At 42.2% G+C, this 16,552-nt stretch overlaps 1 protein-coding gene across 1 annotated transcript in view; it reads right to left on the bottom strand.

Moving 5' to 3' along the window:
- Positions 1 to 10,322: 10,322 nt before the first annotated feature.
- Positions 10,323 to 16,552, bottom strand: part of LOC129160838 (zinc finger protein OZF-like) — a 45,718-nt gene continuing 39,488 nt past the window's right edge. Inside the window, exon 2 of the mRNA XM_054737902.2 lies at positions 10,323 to 16,466. Within this exon, the coding sequence (XP_054593877.2) occupies positions 15,481 to 16,466 (986 nt within the window). The 3' untranslated portion in view covers positions 10,323 to 15,480. The remainder of the gene's footprint in view (positions 16,467 to 16,552) is intronic.

The following is a 16,552-nucleotide window of genomic DNA, read 5'->3' as shown; positions in this document are numbered from 1 at the left end:
AGCATGTAACTCCATTTTTCTCACATTCAGCCAGGAACTTGCCTTTGCATGTAAGCTGGCCTCCTGGACTCATGAAAACAGCTTCCGTCTCTCTCAGATCTGGACGGTCGGGCAGACCACAGTATGTGTTCTCAGATATAACAGTTATATCTGCTCCAGTATCAATCCTGAATGGTATGTTAGTTCCATTCACATCCAAATTGGTGAGCCACGGATCATCCATGGACGTATTGTGTCCTGTTATAGTCCCAAGGAACCACACGTCTCCCTCGTCCATTTTCTTATGTTCACTTGTAACTGCTCTGACGAATTTTGTTTTGCAGGCAATCTCAAAATGTCCAGTTTTATTGCACTTACGGCAACGTTTTCCCCTTGCAGGGCATAGACCGGGCTCATGTGTCCTCCCACACCTCGAACACATGTCTCCAGCAGGCTTGGACACGCCACCAAAACGTCGGGTGCTCCCCGGGTTATGCCGTTTTGTTTTATCAAAGGGCTGGCAGTGTTTCAGCTTCTGGCTCACAGCATTCACCTCGCACACAGTCGTCCTGGACACAGCATTTTGCATTTTTACTAGCTCAGACTGGCGGGCAATACTAATTGCTTTCTCCAGCGTCAGGCCCGCTTCCAGTTGCAGTTTTTGGGAAACGTCATTGTCTATTAATCCTATAACTATGCGGTCCCGGATGTGTTCATCTTTTGAGGCCCCGAAGTCACAATACTCCGCTAGTTCATACAGGCGTCTGACGAAAGACTCCACGCTCTCCCCCTGCTGCTGGGAGCGTCTATGGAAGCATGCCCGCTCATGAATAGTGTTCCTTCTTGGCACAAAGTGCTCGTCGAACCGCTGCACAACTTCCTCAAAATAGTCATCCTCATCGCCCGTACACGTGAAAGTGCTAAAAATTGGCTCCGCATCCTTCCCCATAGCGTACAATAGCGTGTTTACTTGTACATCACCGTCTTCCAGGTTTAGCTTCGTGGCTATCCGGTAGCGGGAAAACCGCAGCTTCCAGGCCGGCCACGCTGTCGGCTGGGCGAAGTCAAACGGCTCTGTCGCATGGAACTTGGCCATTCTGTCGCTTGTTCTCACGCAGGTAAAGTCGCCACTTCTGACACCATGTCATGAATCCACTGACTCATGGAAGTAGCTTCGGAACCTCTTTATTAATGCTCTCCGAACCGAGCTCCGCTTTACAACATGCTATCAGTCTCTCTCATTCTGCAACACCCCCCTGCCGTGCCCCCTGCAGGTCAGGAGTGGAACCGCAGATAGCTCACATCACATCTCATCACAAAGACGCTGACAGGTTTGTGTAGGAAGGAGAGACACAGAGCAAAGCCGTCACAGAGTAACCGGGCAGGGGAAGAGACACAGAGCAAAGCCACCGCAGAGTAATCGGGCAGCAGCGGGACTCGCGTTCCTGGAACCACGTTGAGTTGCGGTACCGACGCTTTCTATCTCCTGGGAGAGATTAGAGGACGCCGTGGAAGGATCCAGCCGTGACATCAGAATCATTCAACGCCCGCCAAACAGCTAAGTGAAGGGACGCGAAATATTGTGGCTATTTCCTGCGTGCCTGCGGATGCTGGGAGGGAAGTGAACGCCCTCCTGAGCTGTGTCTTGTGTTTTCCTCGCAGCGGCAGAACCGGAGCCAGGGAGGGAAGAGGAGCGGGGCAGCGGCCCACCCCGACTGATGACGAGCTGGAGCAGACGCAATCCGTGACGAAGCCCAGACGAGGGGGGCTGGGCCCTAGCCTGGAGATTTCTAAAAGCACCAGAGACTGAAGGGAGGCCCCTGCAGGACAGTAAAGAGAACGCACCAGAGCTCCAGTTGGTGGGAGCGACTGTTCTTTTCTGAACAGCAAAGACAGTTCTTTTTACAGTTTGTTCAGACTGTTTTAAAGAGTTCCTTTTATATTTTTTCTTAACAGGCAGTTTTAGAATAAAACTTTTGGATCACACTTTGGTTTTAGTCTTCCTTTAGCAGTGGAACTCTCATTAATGCTGGAATCCGGGAACCTGCTTGGTGACACATACTTAAAATCTAAAAACACAGATATAGCGTTTATTCAGGAATCCCACATTGCTGGAGAGGAAGAGGCAAAAAAGTTTAAAAGAGACTGGGTGGGCTCCGTTTTTCATAGTTCATATTCAAGTAGACAAAATGGTGTGTTGATCCTTATTAATAAAAAGCTAAGCTTTGTGTTGCTGAAAGAATATAATGATAAAGAAGGGCGCATTATATGCTTAGAAGCCTTAATTAATGGGGTTCAAACAGTATTGTGTAATATTTATGCACCTAATAAAGAAGAGCCAGCTTTTTTTCACAAAATTAATAAGATAATAGGGGATCGTGAGGGACAGGTAATATTGGCTGGAGATTTCAACCAGGTGATGGATGGGATACTTGATAAGAGCAAACCCAGGGGTAGGACTACACCCAGGGATAGGGAGGCTATTCAATTATTGACGGAGGATCTTTGCCTAGTAGACATTTGGAGGTTAGTTAACCCTAGTTCAAGGGAATATACATTCTACTCCAATTGTCATAAAACATATTCAAGAATAGATTTCGCCTTAATATCAAAGTCTTTGGTTGATTCAGTGGTAGACTGTGAGATTGGTGCCATTGCTATTAGTGACCATGCTACGGTAGAGTTGCAAATTGACTTAAACACAGATAGAATAAAAAGGGGTCGCTGGAGGCTTAACACAATGTTGTTGCAGAACAAAAGTTTTAGTGAAGAGTTAACAAAGGATCTTAAATTTTTCTTCGAAATCAATATGGGCTCCACAGATAAAGTAGCCACAGTTTGGGAAGCATCTAAAGCATATATAAGAGGAAAGATAATTGCATACGCAACAAAAGTTAAGAAAAGTGACCTAGAACGGGAAAAAACTTTAGATAAAGAAATACGAGAGCTGGAGAGGGATTTAGCAAGACAATATTCAAATTATAAGTACCAGACTATATGTAAATTGAAATACCAGTTGAATGACATTTATAACAAAAAGGCAGAATATGCTTTATTTAGGCTTAAAACGAAATTTTATGAAGGTGGCGAAAAGAATGGTAGACTATTGGCAAGGCAACTGAAGCAGCAAGATAAAAGTAATAATATAGCTATGATTAAGAAGGACAGCCAAGTGGTAACCTCATCAAAAGAAATAAATTCAATTTTTAAATCATTTTATCAAGATTTGTATACTTCTGCTGGTGCACTTAATGAGGGGGAGGTGAAGACATTTTTTTCAGGTCTACAATTACCTACTCTTTCTGAGGAACAGAAAACAAGACTGGATATACCTATAACTGAAGAAGAAGTTAGAGCTGCGATCTCTTCAATGAAAAACGGGAAATCCCCAGGTTTGGATGGCTTCCCGATAGAGTATTATAAGAAATATATATTGATATTTTAGTGCCAGTCCTGCATAAAGTTTATCTTGAGGCACTGGAATCAGGCTCCTTACCGAGCACACTTAATGAGGCACTAATCTCCCTTATTCCTAAAAAGGATAAGGATCTATCGGATCCATCAAATTATCAGCCAGTAAGCCTTTTAGGCGTAGACTGCAAAATTTTGACAAAGGTTTTGGCCTTCCGCATGGAACATATATTACCAGATATCATCGATGGTGATCAGGTTGGTTTTGTTAAGAATAGGTCTTCAGGTGATAACATTAGAAGACTCCTTCATCTCATGCATAAAAGCAAATCTAGTCTAGCCCCAGTTGCGGCCTTCTCGCTGGATGCTGAGAAGGCTTTTGATCGGGTGGAGTGGGGATTCCTTGTGACGACCCTTGAAAGGTTCAGGTTCGGGCCTGGATTTTGTAATTGGATCAAAACTGTATATGCAAGTCCAAGGGCAGCAGTTTTGACAAACGGAGTGGTATCAGAGTTTTTTCATCTCACTCGGGGGACCCGGCAGGGGTGTTCGTTATCCCCGCTGCTCTTCATAATATTTTTGGAACCACTGGCCTTGGCTATTCGGGCTAACAGGGATGTCAGAGGGGTGCATGCTGGGGGTGTGGAGCACAAGTTATTTCTATATGCTGATGACATCTTAGCAGTATTAACGGATCCCATACAGTCTCTACCAGCGCTACTCACATGTGTTGAGTCATTTTCAAGGTTGTCAGGTTATAAGATAAACTGGTACAAATTGGAAGGCATGCCACTTTCAGCATCATGTCATTCTGGATGCATTACTCCATTCAATTTTAAGTATTTACCCTCAGGTATGAAGTATTTAGGAATAATATTAAAACCAAAACTAGAAGATATTATGCTTTCAAATATGGAACCTCTCCTCCTAAAGATAAAAACAAATTTGGATAAGTGGGGAAAATTGAATCTTACACTATGGGGTAAAATTAATGTGATTAAAATGATGGTGGCCCCACAGTTCAATTATGTTTCCATGATGTTACCTGTGAGAATTCCTTTACATATATTTAGTGAATTTGAGAAGTTAATTAAAGATTTTTTGTGGAATAACAAAAAGCCAAGAGTGAATATAAAGAAAATGTGGGCCTCTAAAGACATTGGGGGAATGGCCCTGCCAAATGTGAAGTTGTATAATTTAGCTTTTGAAATGTCAAGACTGGCCAAGCACTGGACAGGTTCGGACCCTGAGCTGAGCTGGATGAAGATCGAACAGGAACGAGTGAGCCCTTTTACACCCTTGGATGTTCTCTCACAGGGCTCAGCAAGTAATGGACGAGACTTTTATGATAACCCAGTGCTCGGGTATTCAAAAGCTGTCTGGGTAGAGGTGCATAAGATGTGTGGAGCATCTCACTTAAGACAACCTTACACCTCACTATGGAACAACACTGCTGTACAGATTGGGCGAAAAACAGTGTTTTGGAAGGAATGGCTTGTCAAAGGTATACACAGGATAAGTGATCTTTACTCAGGGGGAGTGTTTATGTCATTTGCTGAAATAATCCAAAAATATGGTTTGATAAGAGAAAATAATTTTTTGAAGTATTTACAAATAAGGGACTGTATTACCAAAGGAAAATTTAGTCAAAGCTCAAATATGATGGTGGAGTTTTTAGAATTGTCCAGTACAGCACATAGAGCAGCTGTTTTCTACAAACTGTTTAACAATCCAAAGAAAGAGATATGTGAAAACTTGAGGATTATATGGCAGAGGGATTTGAGTTGTGCAATTTCTAAAGAAAATTGGGGTAGAATTTTGTCATTCTCGGATAAATATATAAGAGAGGTCAGGGGTAAATTTATTCAGTACAAATTAATACACAGGTGGTACTTCACTCCGTCCAAACTTTATAGAATGGGAATCAGTACCAGTAATAAATGTTGGAAATGTAGTTCAGATCCAGGGACATTTCTGCATGCTATTTGGGAATGTGGGAAAGTTTATCCCTTTTGGCAAAAAGTATTGAACAAAATAGGTAGGTGGATTGGTATGATAATACCCTTGTCACCAAGATTGTGTTTATTAGGGGATCGGTCGGTGTTGCCTGGGGTTTCAAAATATGATTTTGTGGTTATAAAGGTGGGGGTGATTGCAGCGGCCCTAGTTATCCTCAGTGTATGGAAGCAACCATCTCCTCCAGAATATAATAGGTGGGAAGAAAATATGCTGAAAATGGTGGCATATGAAAATTTTTTGGCTAGGATTAATGATGATAGGGAGGGTTTTGACAAATCATGGGGACGGGTTTTTGCCTAAGACGGTTGGAATTTATTTGGTTGGAGCGATCATCTTCAGTTTAATCTTATGCGTACTGCGCTGCATTTTAGTAGGTATTGAAAACAGACCAAAAATACAAAGGTGAATTTATCATGGAATTGGAAGCTGTCCTTTTTATTTTATTTCATTTTTTTCTGTTGTTGTTTTGTTTTTGACTGTTCTGTTTTCTTTCTATGTTCTCATGTGGTTAAAAGTTAAAAGTAAATAAAGACTTCAATTACAAAAAAAAAAAAAAAACAGGCGTCTGTTATTGGCTCAATGTTCAGCTTTTTAATATCCATTCCTGTGAGACTTGGTTAAAGTGATATGTAGTTCCTTGCGTTGCCATGGTAACAGATAACGCATTTAAAATTGAATACAAGATTCCTGAGACCAAACTGGTCGATTTGATGTGTCATATATATGGGTGCCGGATCCTGATTGGACAGAAAATGGTTGAACACTCTCAACCAATCAGAGAGCAGCACTGCCTTTTCACCCAGCTATTTTTAGGCCTGCAGCTGTACTCCTGTTAATGAGAAGCCTTTAAATCTGTCCTTCAGATGTGAAATTGGACCTGTCAAACTTCTCATCACCATTCGAAAAGTACTGGACCGAATTGAAAATTTCAAAAAGCATGAGCGGCAGAAGGCTTTGTTGGTCATCTGTGTGGATTTTTACGTGCCTACCGTGAATTGTCTTGAAGCTATGATGAGAAACTTTTAGCTGCCTGAAGCCGATCAGAGGAGAAAATCTCTGTTCCTTTAACATGGGTTTCAATGAGGCAGAATCTGGGTCTCTCCTCCTTCTGAGGCTTCTAGCCAAAGAACGGTAACACTTACAGAAAAAATGAAACCCATTCTGAAAAGCTGACAAAAGTTCCTAATTTTTGAGTTATAATTTGTTTTGGTAGTCTAAACAGTCTGGGGGTAGTAAAGAGTTGTTCACAGAAGATGTGAAGTTCAAAAGTTAGAGTGCGGAACTTTCAGTTTAGAGTGGGGAGAGACATTTTTTTTATTTCAATTTTCTCAAACAAATGAACCATACGAACAAAATGTTTGGAGTACAGTCATGAATTATAGCTCAAAACGAAGGTATATTCGTTAGATGTAAGCCAGCATGTGTCTCATTTCAATCTGACCTACGGTTCTCTCGGGACAATGCAAAAAATGGAGCAAGGGAGGGTCACTGCTCCTATCTTTGCCCATTATAACTTTTGTGAATTTTTCTGAAAATTTCAAGTCGTACCTCAACTTCTACCTGCGATTTTACAAAAACCGTAAAAGATATTCAAAAATGCCTCTTTAATATGTTAAACAGGAAAGTCTTGTGAGTTTGTTAAACTTTGAATGAAGTCTCTAAGTTAAAAGGAACCCAATAGAGTTTTAGGTCAAAAAAGTGATAGGAATTTGCTGAAAATTGACCAATCCCATTCATTTCAATGGGAAAATTTTTGCAGAAAAAGCTTAATAACTCGAAAATTTTTAAAGATATCAATGCCAAAAGTAATAGCCGGAAAGAGCTTAACGAGCTGAACGTTTTGATATAAAATTGTTGAAATAGCTCAAAATTTGAAGGAGAAGAAGAGGTTCAAAAAGTGTACGGAAGCAGAATAAGAAGAAAAGAGGAAAACAATAATTTGAATGCTTAACAGCATTCAAACAATTAAAATCACCTCCAAGTATAAGTGGACAGTCCAAGTGTTCAGAGAGTACAGAGAAAAAATTATGAAAGAATGGAGGGTCATCAATATTTGGACAGTATAGGCTGACGATACATAAGCTTTGGTTCTGTACAGATATTTTTAACATTATAAATCTACCCTCTGGATCAGAGACTGTGTCCAATACTGTGAAATTGATGTTTTTGTGTATTAAAATAGCTACATTGTGTATTAAAATAGCTACACCTCTTTGCCTAGAGTTATAACAGGCAGAGAACATGCTGGGAAACTCAGGTGTTTTTAGTTCATCTGCGGATGTGGCAGATCTATGAGTCTCTTGTAACAATATTACGTATGCTTGCACTCTCTTTAGCTGATCAAAAATCTTTAATCTTTTCTCTATGGAGCCAGCTCCATGTACGTTCCATGAGACAAATCTGAGTGCACCCATAGATGTGTGTGTGAGTAGCTAAAATATGACGCCTTCATGTGAATAAGATGGAATAAGTATCTAAATGTATAAAATAGTATGTTAATAAATAACAGAAAAGTAAATAATAATAATACTAATAAAGATCCAACAGTGTTTGTGGTTGTATTATTTGACGCATAAATTATGATATTGTGCTGTGAATTTAATATATCTGTGTGTGTGTGTGTGTGTGTGTGTGTGTGTGTGTGTGTGTGTGTGTGTGTGTGTGTGTGTGTAGTCTGATGCAGTGCTGGAAAGTTGTGTGGTTGTGCCATACAGGTGTAAAGGTACAGAAGCAAAAATGTCTGACCTGATGTTGGGCTAATACAGCCAGTCAGTCACTCCTTGCTCCTTGTAAAGCTTATTGTCCACATAAAGCTTATCCACCGAGATGACAGCTCTCTTCCCATCCTGGATAAACTTTTTGCGCAGTGGAAAGAGGACTCTGCGGCGATCCAGAAGTTCCTTCGGGAACTGATCATTAACGCTGAAATCTTTCCCTTTGAGCTCTCTTCCGTGACTTTTAACAAGATCCTTCTGCTTAAAATGTTCAAATTTAGCCACGATGGGACGAGGTCTTCTGCTGTCCCCTCTTTTAGCTCCAAGGCGATGTACCCGGTGAAAAGTGATTTTTTTTACCGTTTCTTCGGGTATCTTCATTTGGGTCTGGAGAAAGTTCTTGATTGTATGCTCGCAGTTCTCTGCCCCTCCCGCCTGCTCCGGCAGGCCTGCGAACACCAGATTATCCCTCATGCTACGGGCCTGAAGGTCCAAAACCGTCTCCTTCAGAGTTTTGTTGTCCTGGGTGATCCGCGTCATTCCCTCTTCCAGGGAAGAAACGGACTCCCGCAGAGACGCGTTCTCATCAGCGAGCCGCTCAACCTGCCCTTGGATGAACTCCAGAGATGTTCGGAGGTTCTGAAACTCCTGGTGTAGAACCTCAAGCAGATGAAGTCGCCCCTCAAATCCCAGAAGCCGTTTATCAATAGGATCTAATAATTCTAATACATCCTTCCGGGGAGATGAGGCCTCAGGCGAGTCCTGAGGACGGGTCCTCTTGATCCCAGGTGTTTCAGCCTCAGCTGCTGATTTCTTCGGACCCATGACGAAAACTTCAAAAACGTTGTCAATATAATTTAAGAAACTTTCTAAATTTCCTTCACTTACCTCCAGATTGAGCGAGTTATACTTACCAGATTATTTTTTCGTTGTCAGTAGTTAAATTAGGCAAAAATGCATCTAAATTGTTTGTGGATGTTTGCTAACGAGCTGCCATCAGCTTCAAACGCTGCTGTGTCCGGTGATCGGCCGTCAGCGCATGCGCATCTCCCACCCATGTGAGTGACTTTTAGAAAGGGGGTCTGTGACGACTAGAGGGTTGGCTGTGGAGGGCGCAAACGTGAGAGGGCTCAGCCATATTACCAGTTGGTGTGGATAATAGTGCATGTTTTTATTCTTTTTCTTGTTTGCATGATGATTGCTGTGTTTATTAAGTAAATGCATGTTACACAGCCCTGGTTGTTTTGCCTCCCTCCTCCAGCACAAGGTGTCATTAGTCCCTTCTGGGGTTTTTAACTGTCTTGTTCCTTATTTTATATAGAAGAAATTGTTTTGTGCATTGTGTGTAAATAAACTCAAGTTTGGAGGAAGACATTGTCTCAGCCCATTGTTTGATCTAGCGTGATCACTCTCCGTACCTAAAATAATAACAGTCGTGGGGCTCTAGGTTCACACTTGTACCAAATTAATATGTAATCAATTTGCTTTCTTTCGGTGAATTTCTACTTTGTTCTTGATGGTCGCACGTGTGAACCATGTGCACAAACACATTCAGTTCAAACACACACACGCACACATGCAGTTAAATGTCTTAAATTAAATTGTGTGCATTAATCTTATAGTACAAGCAGTAGAGTTGTTTTCATCTGTAATATGTTTTAATGGTGGGCTGGTTTGATTAATATGTGTGATAGGCTGGCCGATCAACTGGTTGACACGCCAACCAGTCCTGCTACATCTACATACAAACAGTCCAAAGAACTGGGTGTGAGCGTAGCCTCTGTGTGGCCCTCCACATACGGCCCCTTGAACACCCAGATGGTCTGTTACACACAAGTCTCTGGTTCTGATCAAGCGGACAAGCAGTCAACAATATTTACATACAAACAGTCCCAAATCAATATATATGTCTGTGGTCCCAAGAACTGGGTGTGAGTGTAGCCTCTTTGTGCCGGAACCCCCCCGATAAACACGAGCTTTAAAAACTCTGGACATCTCCTGTGATTTGGATTCATCATATATGTTCCCCAGTTTCAGCTGAGTGTCTCATTTAGTAACAAAACATTATTGTGAACTCTCTCAAGTCAAGTTTATTATTTAGCCCATTTCATATACAAAACCCAATGTGCTTCACATAGTTAAAACAATCACAAGTGAAATGAAATAGTTAGAATGTCACACCATGTTGTGTAAAATAAAACAAAAGATTATTGACACAGAACATAGCACACAAAAATAAAAGCATATAAAGAAAAATTATTGGTAGCACTTTCTTTAACAGTCCTCTAATTACTTAGTACTTACATGGTAATTACTTAGTAAGTTAGTGTATTATTGTTTCTGAGTTCTTAAACTGTTAGTACCATGTAACTCAGGTTCAATCCTAGTTTTTATTTTTATTAATCGTTCCTAGTATATACTGCTTTACACAATAACTACACTGTATTACAACTATTTGTTTTAATTACACAATAATACACAATAAAACAGCACAGAATAGGTATATATAGAATAAATTTAACATACCGCGGCATAGATAGACCTAGTAGAGCACAGATGCAGGGATAGGTTAATGGAAGGCATCATGAAAAAGTTTAGTTTTTAATCTGGATTTAAAAATGGAAATGGTGGGAGAGGTCTTAATGTCTATTGGAAGACAGTTCCGGAGACGGACCGCATAGCAGCTAAAGGCAGCCTCTCCATGCTTGGTGTGGGCTCTGGGTTGTACCAGTTGGGATTTATCTGCTGACCTAAGTGATTTTGAAGGGTGATACGTTTCAAACATCTCTGCTACGTACGAGGTCGTTGGCCATTTAATGATTTAAAAGTAAGTAAAAGGTCTTTGAAATCAACCCTGTAAGTTACTGAAAGCCAATGTAAATATTTTAAGATTGGTGTGATGTGATCATTTCTTTTGGTTCTGGTCTCTTGCCCTCTGTCTCTCTGCTCTGTGTAACGCACAGCCTTCAGACCTGCGGAGAAAAAAACCTACAAGATGCAGAAAAAAGGATAAACCTCCAACCTTAATATTGTCAGCAATAAACGCAGTAAAAACTTAACTTTCGTGACCAAAAAAACCCATAAAAATTATTCAGTAAATCAGGAGAGCAGGAACAAGTCTTATTTCTGATTTTACATTTTTTACTTCAATTCAAACTATTTAGACTTTTAAGTTTTCATCACATTTAGCTTGTATTTTATTTTGTGCTTCAGGTCGGCAACAAGATGGCGCCTGTGCTTGGCTTAGCCGCAGTCACCGGCCACTTTTTCAAACTTTTCTCCACTAACCTCCTCTTTTTCACCTTGCTCCTGTCTGCGATCCTCTTCAGTAGTGTCCCTGCTACCATCTCCTATGATCGCCAGACTCTTTTGTCCTTCCGTTCGTTCACGATCGCCCAAGATGCACTGAGGACGTACCATCCTGTTTGTTTACCTGAGTGGTGCACTGGCCCGGAACCAATCGACGGTCCCCCAGCTATGTTTGTCCGGTCTCGGGAAAACGTCAGAGGAAAAGAGGTAAATGAGCAGGAATCCAGGTGAGAATAAGACTTCTCTTAAAGTGTGGTTTATCTGGTAAACATTGGCGCGATCGTCTAGCTTCTTGTCCTTTGTTTGGTGACCTGAGCGCCACTTCCGCATTCCCGCCAGGCTGCGTTGGGACGCTGTTCATCCGTCCAAGTTTTTTAAGGTCGGTTTATCCACATTCCTCAGTGGTTTCTCCTCCTGTTCCCTCCATAAGTGGTTTTTATAGACACCGTGCATCTAACCCTGCTAATTTACGTCCACTAACTCCAGCTGTTTCTGTTGTTTCTGATTCCTCCACCTCACTCAGCATGGCTCTATTAAATTCCTGCTCTGTTAACAATAAGTCCTTCCTGCTCAGTGATCTAATTCTCTCTAAAAGCCTGGATTTTCTGTTTCTGACTGAAGTTTGGCAGCAAACATCTGATTATTCTGGTTTGATTAAACTCTGCCCTAGTGGCTATTCTTTTCTTAGCCAGCCCCGGGGTTCTGGTCGTGGTGGACGCCTAGCTGTTGTTTTCAGAGACCATCATCCATGTAGCTCTACAACCTCTGGTCACTTTGCTTCCTTTGAACTGCAGCTGATTAAAGTCGGGCGTAAGGACCCGTTCTACTGTGTTGTGGTTTATGGTCCACCTGGTCCAAACATTTCTTTCCTTCAGGAGTTTGGTGACTTTCTATCCTCCACTGTGAAGCTGTCCAGACTTGTGATTGCTGGTGACTTTAACACCCACGTTGATGATCCCTCTGATCACTTTGCCATGAATTTCTCCAGCCTTAAGGACACCTTCGGCTTTACCCAACATGTTTCTGGCCCCACACACACCAGGGGGCACACTCTAGACCTTGATTTTATCCTGAGTCTAAATGCTGACAGTGTTTGTCCTGAGGACGTTTATATTTCAGATCACCATTGCATTTACTTTAACTTGTCAGTTTCTGCGTCCCCACCTCCTGCTCGCCGTATGGTTAGTTCTCGTTTTCTTAATGAGAGCACAGCTAGCAATTTTTCTGCTACTTTTGATCCACCCTGTTCTTCTGATAACGACCCAGATTCCTTAACTTCTCAGTTTAACGAGCACTGCCTCTCCATTCTGGACAACATCTGTCCTGTCAGAACCAGATCAGTTCCTGCAATGAACCCTACTCCCTGGTTTAATGACAGCCTTCGCAGCCTGAAGCGCCAATGCAGAAAAATTGAGCGTTTGTGGAAGAAAACCCATCTTCACGTCCATCTGCTGCACCTAAAGGATCTTCTGTCATCCTTTAACTCTGCAGTCAGAGACACTAGGGTTTCCTATTTCTCCAACCTGGTGTCCCAGATCAAAGGGAACCCCAAGGTGCTGTTTAACACCATCAGCAGCATCGTGTCTCCTGCCTCTCCTACAGCCTCCATCCACTCTGTTGCAGACTGTGAGAACTTTCTGTCTTTCTGGACAAAGTCAATAAGGTTAGAACTAGCTCCTCCTTGAGCCTTATCGCTGCCTCTCCCGACTCCAACCAGGCCCATCATCCTAGATAGCTTTGCTCCTGTTTCTTTGCCTGAGTTAACCAAACTAGTTAACTCTATGAAGACCTCTGCATGCCCCCTCCACATCTTACCCTCATCTTTGTTTAAAAGTGCTTTTCAGTCCATCGGTCCCAGCGTGCTCTCTATAATTAATGCTTCTCTGGTTTCTGGTCAGGTCCCTGCTTACTTTAAGAATGCTGTAATCCACCCGCTTCTTAAAAAACCGAGTCTCGACCCCTCTCTCCATAGCAGCTTCAGACCCATCTCTAAACTTCCGTTCATCTCCAAGATCTTGGAAAAGTTTGTGACTAAACAACTCACAGCTGCTCTTGATGAATATAACATCTATGATAGCTTCCAGTCAGGTTTTCGTAGAGCTCATTCTACTGAAACAGCTCTTCTTATGACCTTCTGACTCACAGTGATGCAGGGGACTGTTCTGTTTTGGTCCTGTTGGACCTGACTGCAGCCTTTGACACTGTTGACCATCACCTGCTACTGGAGAGGCTGAGAGACTGGGTAGGCCTATCAGGATCTGCTCTGGAGTGGTTCTCCTCTTATCTTTCTGAGCGCTCCTTTTCTGTGGCCGTCTCCAAGTTTAGGTCCTCCACCACCTCTCTTACCCATGGTGTCCCACAAGGTTCAGTGCTGGGGCCTCTGCTCTTCCTCCTCTATCTGCTTCCTCTTCAGCACATCCTGAGCTCCTTCAAAGGAATCTCCTACCATCTTTATGCAGATGACATCCAACTGTACAACTTCTTTAAGCCCCATGAGATGTCTAAGCTGCAGCTGTTACACACCTGCTTAGACTCTATCAAAACCTGGATGGCTGGGAGCTTTCTTCAGCTGAATGAAGATAAGACTGAGATCCTCATCTGTGCTCCAGACAAGCTGGTTCCCAAAGTCAGAGACTCTCTTGGTCAGCTTGCTTCTCACACCAAACCTTCTGTCAGGAATCTTGGCGTGACCTTTGACCCAGCTCTCACCCTGGACTCTCATGTCAGTTTTCTTGTTCCCTCTTCCTTCTTCCATCTCAGGAACATTGCTAAGCTGAGTCCCATCCTGTCTCGCTCTGAACTTGAGAGTTATCCACACCTTCATCTCCTCACGCTTAGACTACTGTAACTCTCTTTTCACGTGTCTGAGCAGAACCTCCCTGAACTGTCTACAGGTGGTTCAGAATGCCTGTGCTCGGCTTCTGACGAAGTCCTCCAAATACACCCACATCACCCCGCTTCTCCTCCAGCTTCACTGGCTGCCAGTCAACTTCAGGGTTCATTTCAAGATCCTGGTTCTGGTCTTTAGGGCCTTACATGGACAAGCACCATCTTACATTGGTGATCTTCTTAGTCCCTACACCCCCAGCAGGTCCCTGAGGTCCAGTGATCAAAGCCTACTGGCTGTGCAGCGCACCAGTCTAAAGACCAAAGGTGACAGATCATTTGCTGCTGTGGCCCCCAGACTCTGGAACTCTCCCCCTGAGCCTGAGATCAGTGGACTAAGTGGTCTCCTTCAAAAAGCAGCTGAAGCCTCACTTGTTCAAGCTGGCTTTTGTATGACCTTCTTCAACCCCTCTCTCTTTATTCTGCTCTCCCCACCTATTCCACCTTCCTCAGGATCCACTGATTTCCCTCTTTCCTATTCACTCTCTCTTTCTTAACATTTTTTTCTTTTAAATCCCAATTGCCTATTTTTGCTCGTTTTAAATATATTTTTAAACATTTTCTAAATGCTTTTTATATATTTACATTTTTTGTTTTTGTGAAGCGCCTCGTGATTTTTATCTTGAGAGGCGCTATAGAAATATTTTCTTCTTCTTCTTTTAAAAATATCATCAGCTTTACAGGTTAGCTGTTCCTGTTTGCTTAAAAAGTTATGTTACTAACCTTCTAAAAAAATTACCAAATCATTCACATGAAGTAGATTTGTTATTCATTATCTGAAAGTATCTGATTAGTTTCAAAAACTAAATATGTTTTGTTCAATCTGGTTTTCAGGATGTCACTAGTTTACTTATACTTTAAAAAAATATATATGCTGATGTACTGAAATACAGAGTAATCAACTTGTGAATGCAATGCATGTTAATATAGTAAGTAGAGCATGTTTAACATAAGCACATTCACACATGGAAAGTATCAATGTAAATAAATCATTTGGCAGTAACTCTGCTGTACTTTCATCGTGTAAAAGTAGCTCACGGGCCAAAAAAGGTTGGAAACCCCTGCAATAAAACATTCAGCCCTAGGGGATGCTTAGATGATTGTTTAAAGTTTTCTTTCAGCTAAATCGTTGTCCACAGAACTCACAAGCAAAAGGCTTCTGTCATTTGTGAACTCCCATGTGTCTGTTTAAATTAGTCTTTTCGCTAAATCTATTTCCACAGAGCTCACAAGCAAAAGGCTTCCCTCCTGTGTGGACTCCCATGTGTCTGTTTAAATGTGACTTTTGGGTAAATCTATTCCCACAGAGCTCACAAACAAAAGGCTTCTGTCCTGTGTGGACTCTCATGTGTGTGTTTAAATGCGACTTTTGGGTAAATCTATTCCCACAGAACTCACAAGCAAAAGGCTTATCTCCTGTGTGGACTCTCATGTGTCTGTTTAAAGTTGACTTTAAGCTAAATTTCTTTCCACAGAGCTCACAAGCAAAATGCTTCTGTCCTGTGTGGACTCTCATGTGTGTGCTTAAATGTGACTTTTGGGTAAATCTATTCCCACAGAGCTCACAAGCAAAAGGCTTCTGTCCTGTGTGGGCTCTCGTGTGACTGTTTAAAAGTGTCTTATGACTAAAGGATTTGTTGAATGTCCTAAAATCTGACTCAGAACACCTGTTCTCATTCCAGTTATTGTCTCGGTCTCCAGTTTCAGACCCAGAGTCTGACAGCTCAGAGTCTAGAGTTGCACCATCATCTTCATCATCATCATCATCTCCAATGTCAGTCTCTGAAGAATCAGGAGTCAGCTCATGAGGGTTCAGACCTGGGTTCCGGCTAGTTTCTAGTCCACCAGTTTCTGCTGTCATCTGGTCAGCTGAGCTGCTGGTTGGAACATCTCTGTCTTCTATTTGCTTCTGATGAAGCTGTGAGAACAGAGGCTTCTCTTCATCATCCTCACTCTTTATAGAAGCAACAGTGAATGGAAACCTGGCAGCATCAGTCTCCTCCTTCAAATGGAGATGCACCCCTTCCATACCGGGCCAGAGTTTCTCCTCCTCCTCCTTTATGTGGAGAAAATCTAAGTCCTGCTGGTTGACACCAGCGCTATGTTCTTCTTGAGCTTCTTCTTTAACCAGCACCACCTGTTGAAATGCTGTAGGAAACACAGAAACGCATGATGTGAATTACCAACAGCTGTAACTGTGTTTTCAAAAATATAACAGGAGCCCTGACAAATGG

This window comes from Nothobranchius furzeri, chromosome 5 (assembly GCF_043380555.1).
Source record: "Nothobranchius furzeri strain GRZ-AD chromosome 5, NfurGRZ-RIMD1, whole genome shotgun sequence".
In the NCBI taxonomy this organism is placed as follows: Eukaryota; Metazoa; Chordata; class Actinopteri; order Cyprinodontiformes; family Nothobranchiidae; genus Nothobranchius; species Nothobranchius furzeri.
This window is presented reverse-complemented; position numbering and strand designations above follow the sequence as displayed.